The sequence below is a fragment of the Micromesistius poutassou genome, assembly GCF_964030765.1.
Source record: "Micromesistius poutassou genome assembly, contig: SCAFFOLD_1246, whole genome shotgun sequence".
Taxonomy (NCBI): domain Eukaryota; kingdom Metazoa; phylum Chordata; class Actinopteri; order Gadiformes; family Gadidae; genus Micromesistius; species Micromesistius poutassou.
The window spans coordinates 7,501-15,772 of NW_028178891.1; the positions used below are offsets into that span (position 1 = coordinate 7,501).

General features: G+C 50.7%; 1 protein-coding gene across 1 annotated transcript in view; it reads right to left on the reverse strand.

Annotated features, from left to right (window-relative positions):
- The window catches only part of LOC311373286 (transmembrane protein 131-like), a gene marked incomplete at both ends in the record, with an annotated part of 14,978 nt that extends 7,238 nt beyond the window's left edge, over positions 1 to 7,740 (reverse strand). Inside the window, 2 exons of the mRNA XM_084490076.1 lie at positions 5,356 to 5,390; positions 7,679 to 7,740. Coding sequence (XP_084346202.1) covers positions 5,356 to 5,390; positions 7,679 to 7,740 — 97 coding nt within the window. The remainder of the gene's footprint in view (positions 1 to 5,355; positions 5,391 to 7,678) is intronic.
- Positions 7,741 to 8,272: the final 532 nt, after the last annotated feature.

The window sequence follows — 8,272 nt, forward strand, 5'->3', positions numbered from 1 at the left end:
GGTGATGGACTTTTGATCAATATCGATATAAAACATGTTCAGTATGTATCGATAAGAGGCTGGACCGCCGACTGTAGCAGCTGGGTTTGTTACACAAACACGGTTCCGTACTTATTTATTACAATATCTGAGTGTTTCTCGTTGTTGTGTCGACGTTGGAGTATTTATCAGTGAGGAACAGTGGAAGGTCGTATTAAGTGTTGAACACAAGGGTTTAAATCCAGCAGGGTAATCCCTAGTCTTTTTTAGGTCATTCCAATGATCAATAGTTATAGAGATACTGTATGTTATAGATTTGTGATATGTCTTTCAGCCATATCGCCAGCCAGGCCTAGTCAGACACACAGGCAGTAAACAGGCTTTGAAACACTGGCTTAGACGCCAATCTTAGGCATGTCTTAAGCATGATCATTGTTGCAGTACGTGTGTGTGACTTGTATGCAGTTGTGCACATTTTTGTTGAATGATTGATGTGTGGTTTGCTGCTACTTGCACAGCAATGGGTCCACAACGGAAACAAGAACTACGGTCTCTACTGTGTCATCTCTGACTATTTATAGTCTGTCTGTCTGTCTGTCTCTCTCTCTCTCTACCGAAAGGTGCTGCAAAAAAAAAAAGAAGAGTATTTCATATCAAAATGGTCAAATAAAAGCAATCAATCGATCAAGCAGACCTCGTGCTACACTCCCACCTATAGGACGCTGCCTCTCCACCTAGGAGGCTACCTCGATCCCTCTAGGAGGCTACCCAGGAGCCTTCCTCGAGCGACCTAGGAGGCTCTCTAGGGTGACTTAGTTTATTGGTGGTTTTAGCGCAAAGTTTGCAGTGTATGATGATGATGATGATGCATGACCTGGAGCTCTCCCTGAGTGTGCGTGTGTGTGTGTGTGTGTGGTGGACACACCTGTGCACACCTGTGATGACTCAACGTGCAACAGGTGTGCCTCAACACCCCCCCCACCCACCCACCCGCGTCCCCACCTGGCCGGGTCTGATTGGACGCTGTGGGGGAGTGGATGAGGCTCATCAGCCACACACAGACACGCCCACAAAAAAAACATGACAACGATACAAAGCAGTCATTCTGTTTTCAGGCGGGAGGGAGGGAGGGAGGGAGGGAGGGAGGGTGAGTGGGTGGGTGGGTGAGTGGTTGTAGCTCGGCTCGGTCAAAGTTTGTGAGTCACGTTTTGTTGTGTCGTTTTTTATGATGGCGGCTGATGAAAAAGAAATCGGTACGGGTCCTAAAAAAAAATCCACATCGGTCGATCCCTGCTGCAGAGTAGTGATCTCAAAGCACAGATCATGTAGACATTTACATTTACATTAAAGGGAATTTTCTTCGCTTTTATCAAAAGCGATTCTCAGCGGCTCACACACACACATTCACCCACCGACGGCGGAGTGGACCCCCTCAGGGCGACAGCCGGCCGGTCAGGGAGCAGTCAGGGTGAGGGCGTCTCGCCCAGGGACACCTCCACACTCAGCTAGGAGGAGGAGGAGCCGGGGATCCAACCAGCGACCTTCAGGTTACCAGTCGACCCACTAGGAGGAGCCGGGGATCCAACCAACGACCTTCAGGTTACCAGTCGACCCACTAGGAGGAGCCGGGGATCCAACCAGCGACCTTCAGGTTACCAGTCGACCCACTAGGAGGAGCCGGGGATCCAACCAGCGACCTTCAGGTTACCAGTCGACCCACTAGGAGGAGCCGGGGATCCAACCAACGACCTTCAGGTTACCAGTCGACCCACTAGGAGGAGCCGGGGATCCAACCAGCGACCTTCAGGTTACCAGTCGACCCACTAGGAGGAGCCGGGGATCCAACCAGCGACCTTCAGGTTACCAGTCGACCCACTAGGAGGAGCCGGGGATCCAACCAGCGACCTTCAGGTTACCAGTCGACCCACTAGGAGGAGCCGGGGATCCAACCAGCGACCTTCAGGTTACCAGTCGACCCACTAGGAGGAGCCGGGGATCCAACCAGCGACCTTCAGGTTACCAGTCGACCCACTAGGAGGAGCCGGGGATCCAACCAGCAACCTTCAGGTTACCAGTCGACCCACTAGGAGGAGCCGGGGATCGGCGGACCAATCACAGCCCCTCGACGAAAAGGTTACACTTTTTTCGGGAGGCGCACGTCTGGCCCCTCGCGGTGCACGCAAGGAGGGTCGGCGAGGACGTGAAGGGGTCCGTAGACGCGTTGACGTGGAACCATAATCAGGCCTGCAGCCTGTCTTTGAGCCCGCGTTGGGAAACAACTCTTGACTCAAATAGAAACCACAACTGTTTCCCTTTCTTGTGGGATTCTGTGAGTTCGCCCGGTCAGTGTGTGTGCTTGTGTGTGTGTGTGTGTGTGTGCGTGTGTTTCCACACGTTTGCGCGTGCGCTCGTATGCCAGTGTGCATGTATCACGTTTGTCCGCGCGTGTGTGTGTGTGTGTGTCTGTGTGTGTGTGTGTTTGTGTGACCCGTTCCTGCCAAGACTGTCTGTCCTGTTTGTGTACTTGTGCATGCATTCAGTAGTGTGTGTGTGTGTGTTTGTGTGTCTGTCTCGTGAATGTGTGTGTTTTGTGTAGGTGTGGACTTGTGCATTTTGTTAAAAGGTGTGCGTGTGTGTGTGTCTCGTGTGTGTGTGTGTGTGTGTGTGTTCTAGTAGCATATGTGAATTGAGTTGTGCGATGCATAGGGGTGTGTGTGTGTGTGTGTGTGTCTGTTTGCTTACAGAAGTGGACGTGTGTGTGTGTGTGTGTGTGTGTGTGTACATATTATGGTCTGGTCACCTGGGGTTCATGGTCACTAGAGCGTGGGACTCCTAGTGCGTGTCTGTGTACATGGGTGTGTGTGTGTGTGTGTGTGTGTGCGTTAGCACATTTTGAGTGTGTGTTGGGTGTGTATGTACGTGAGTGTGTGTGTGTGTGTTGTGTATGTACATGAGTACATACACAACATGCGTGTGTGTGTGTGTGTTCGTTTTGTGTGTGTGTTGTGTACATTAGTGTGTGTTGTATATGTGAGTGTGTGTACATTAGTGTGTGTTGTATATGTGAGTGTGTGTACATTAGTGTGTGTTGTATATGTGAGTGTGTGTGTGTGTCCAAGTGACTAGCAGCCCCTTGGTGTTTATATGAGTGGTGGGGGCGTTAAGGTGTTGGGTCAGAGGCTGTGTGTGTGTGTGTGTGTGTGTGTGTGTGTGTGTGTGTGTGTGTAAACAGAGCTGCTGCACCGGGCGGCAAATGTCACGTCGTTAATGTGTGAAGGGGAGACACACACACACACACACACACACCACACACTAATATACAACACACACACAAAACGAACACACACACACACACGCATGTTGTGTATGTACACTCATGTACATACACAACACACACACACACACACACACACACTCACGTACATACACACCCAACACACACTCAAAATGTGCTAATGAACACACACACACAAGTTCGGGGATACACGGGGACACACACACGCGCGCACAATCGCGTGGACACACACACACACACACACACAGGTCAGCTGACAGGTGAGGCCACGTGTCCCTGAGGCTGTTGACCTGGAGCCCTCTGATTGGACGAGACCGGATATATACACACACACACACACACACACACACACACACTAATGCCCTGAAAATGCAAATGTCCACACACACACACGCACACACAGTCACGCAAACAGGACACACACTCCTTTCAAACAAGACGCTCACCGCCACGTCTGTATGCGTGCACACCTACACACACACTGACACACACACACACACACACAAAGAGCCAGAAACACACATACAAAGAGGCAGACACACACACACACACAAGCGGGACACACACACACACACATACAAAGAGGCAGACCCACACACAAGGGGGACACACACACACACAAAGAGCCACACACACACTTCCTAAAACACCCTGCATGGTGCACAACTACACACACACACACACACACACACACACACACACACACACACACACACACACACACACACACACACACACACACACACACACACACACACACACACACACACACAGAGGCCCTGTTCCTAGATCTCCCACCAGCGCGTCTTCACACTTGACTTTAGAAAGGTCTCCAGGTCGGGTCACACTCCCTGACAGATGGTGCACAGATCACCACCCCCGCCGCCGCCGCCTCTGAGCAGCCAATCAAACGCAACGACGGCGTGACAGCTGCGCCCGGCCGGCTAGCACAAGGTGTGGCTGCTGGTGGTATGTCGCACGTGCGCGTGTGTGTGCGTGCGTGCGTGCGTGTGTGTGTGTGTGCGACGCGCACGTCAAAAAACAAACACGTCAAAAAAAAAAACCCGCAGTGATAATAACTCTGATGTGGTGTTGACGCAGGAATGCTGTGAATGTGCAGGTGAAATCCCTGACGTGTTTTTTTTCTTTCCTGGTAAACGAGACGCATTGAAAGGTGAGTGTGTTGTCGTGTGTTGCGACCACAACAAGACGGGATTCACGTTCGGGGCCGTTTGGCGTTACACGCTTTTGTCCAGAGAGACTCACAATAAGTCAGTTTGTCAGAAAGAAAGAGAAACAGCGATATATCTCTGTGGGTACAGCGAGGATGTTCATAGAACCAAGAGCCAAGCACTAACCGTCACTAGGTTAACCCCTTCCCCCGTACACACTAACCATCACTAGGTTAACCCGTTCCCCCGTACACACTAACCATCACTAGGTTAACCCGTTCCCCGTACACACTAACCATCACTAGGTTAACCCATTCCCCCGTACACACTAACCATCACTAGGTTAACCCATTCCCCCGTACACACTAGCCATCACTGGGTTAACCCGTTCCCCCGTATACACTAACCATCACTAGGTTAACCCATTCCCTGTACACAACACAGATAGCTAGGGTAAGATGCAACGCCAAGTACTATATTTAAGTGCCAGGACGTGCAAACACATAATAAGTGTGTACATTAAGTGCCGGGGCGCACAAACACACAAAGTGATGACTCAGTCCGGTAACCAGGGTGACCTCGAATCTTCGACAGGAAAGACGTATTTTGTCGACGTGGGCTTTCGTCGTCGAGTGTCGGGAGGAGGATTGTGTCCCGTCCTCATCGTTCAGGTGCAATTGGCGTAGGTTCGTATTAAGTTTGATTAAACGCTGACACGTCTTTTGGCGAGGACACCTTCCAGTGCAAAGATCGATCCAAAGAATGCATACCGCATCATCTCATCTACACACGACGCACAAAGCTCTAGATCCAGGACCAGACGCAACGATAACAACAGCACCGCTTCTTCGGAGCAACGCCGTGACCTGCGTTAAAAGTGGAGTGTGCGTTTAGAAGTGTGTGTCTTACCTTTTGTGGTGATATGAGTTCATGTCGGGCTCCGCCTGTAACACAACAGAGACGCAACGTCAGTGGGCGGGACACAACCGTAACACACACACACACACACACACACACAGACACACACACACACACATAGACACAGGCAGAGAGACACACACAGACAGACACACACACAGACACACAGACAGACACACACACAGACAGAGGCAGAGGCAGAGAGACACACAGACACACACAGACAGACACACACAGACAGACACACACAGACACACACAGACAGACAGACAGACACACACACACATAGACACAGGCAGAGAGACACACACAGACAGACACACACACACACAGACACACACAAAGACAGACAGAGAGACAGACACACACAAAGACAGACAGAGAGACACACACAGAGAGAGACACAGACAGACAGACAGACACACACACACTCACACAAAGACAGAGACAGACAGACACACACACACACACAATGTAAAGTAAGAACTCTAAACTTTTTAGTTCACGTCTGAGATTCTACTCTTTAGACGCATTTCAGGGTAGATCCTATCGTCGCCTCATATCTGAGGGAAACACACACACACAACGCCATGACGCCCCAGTCAACAACCGTGTTATCAACACACACACACACACACACACACACACACACACACACACACACACACACACACACACACACACACACACACACACACACACACACACACACACGGTTTTGTGCCGTTGGGGGCTACCCTAGACCTCACGTGAAGCCGTAACAAAAAACGCGGGGCCCTGGTGAATAATGGATGAGCAGGGGCCCAGTGGAGACCTAGGAGGCCGCCGTCATACGGGGAGAGCGACTTACACATGGAGCCGACTCAGAGCAGACTCAGGCCCCATGGAACAGACTCGGGCCCTATAGAACAAACTCAGGCCCTATCGAACAGACTCAGGCCCTATGGAACAGACTCAGGCCCTATGGAACAGACTCAGGCCCTATGGAACAGACTCAGGCCCTATCGAACAAACTCAGGCCCTATCGAACAAACTCAGGCCCTATCGAACAAACTCAGGCCCTATCGAACAAACTCAGGCCCTATGGAACAGACTCGGGCCCTATAGAACAAACTCAGGCCGTATCGAACAAACTCAGGCCGTATCGAACAGACTCAGGCCCTATGGAACAGACTCAGGCCCTATGGTACAGACTCAGGCCCTATGGTACAGACTCAGGCCCTATGGAACAGACTCAGGCCCTATGGAACAGACTCAGGCCCTATGGAACAGACTCAGGCCCTATGGAACAAACTCAGGCCCTATGGAACAAACTCAGGCCCTATGGAACAAACTCAGGCCCTATGGAACAGACTCAGGCCCTATCGAACAAACTCAGGCCCTATGGAACAGACTCAGGCCCTATCGAACAGACTCAGGCCCTATGGAACAAACTCAGGCCCTATCGAACAGACTCAGGCCCTATGGAACAGACTCAGGCCCTATGGAACAGACTCGGGCCCTATCGAACAGACTCAGGCCCTATGGAACAGACTCAGGCCCTATGGAACAGACTCAGGTTCAATTAAAGAAACTAATGGAACAGGCTCAGGCTCAATAGAACAGACTGTGGCCCCGTGGAACAGACTCAGGCCCTATCGAACAGACTCAGGCCCTATCAAACAGAATCATGCCCCATGGAACAGACTCAGGCCTGTGAAAGAGACACACACACAGACACACACACACACCCCTTTCATAATCACGATCAGATGGCAGAAGCCAGCTAAAGCCGGCTTTTTAAAAAAAAAAACACTTCCCTTTTCTAAACAGTGATAACCAACGGCACATCCTGTGTCTCAGTCTGCACCTTTGCATCCCCTCCTGTTAAAACCGTCTTAGTGGGGGAACACGACAGGGTGTGTAGTGAAGAGATAGGGAGGGGAGGGCTGGCTGTACTGACCTGGACTTCACCCACCCCCCACTGATATGAACGGGTGAGGGGACGCGCTCTACAGATAGTTGGATCCTCCTCGCGTCTGTAAGTGGACTGGTGAACGGACCTCATTTATACCGCGCTTTTCTAACCCAGTGGCCTGTTCAAAGCGCTTCGCTATGTATGTTCGCTGACGTTCACCCGTTCGTGCACGCGTTCACCGATTCAAACACACACACACATTCATACACCGATTCAAACACACGTTCACCCGTTCATTCACCAATTCGCACACCGACGGCGGAGTGGGACCCCCTCAGGGCACCTGTCTGTCTGTCTGTCTGTCTGTCTGTCTGTGTGTGTGTGTGTGTGTCTGTCTGTCTGTGGAGGTCATCTTACCTGCAGGAGGCCTTCATCACCAAAGTGGAACACCTCTAGGATGGTGTCTGTCTGGATAAAAGCTGTGGAGGAGAGCACAACCGACACAGAGACGGTTATTAAAAATAACTAAACATAATGCACTTCAATTACCGGCGCCTTTCTCGACACCCGTCATAGTCATAACTTAAGGGTCATAAGAGCAAGCAAAAAGACCACAACATCATAATAAAACAGTGTACCAGAGAAAAGAGTTGTTAAAACCAGAGTCGTAAACGCGTCGTAAAGGCACTGCATGTACACTAGGGTTCAAAAGGTCTGGGGGGTCACTGACTTTTTCCATGAAAACTCACAAAACTATTTTTTTTTTTTCCTCAGCTGTTCTAACGTAATTGCACAAGGAGTTTTGTAAATCATCGATGAGCCTTTTAACACGATGAACCCAACAGTGTAAGCGTCACAACACAGTGACACACGCAGTGATGGGTGGGTGGCTGGGAATGGGCAGACTCAAGACTGGCGATGACAGACCTTGTGTGTTCACAGTGGTGTACACCTGTGGAGAGATTCTGTTAAAAATCCGCCGTTCATCAGCTTAGAATAGTCAGTCACCAC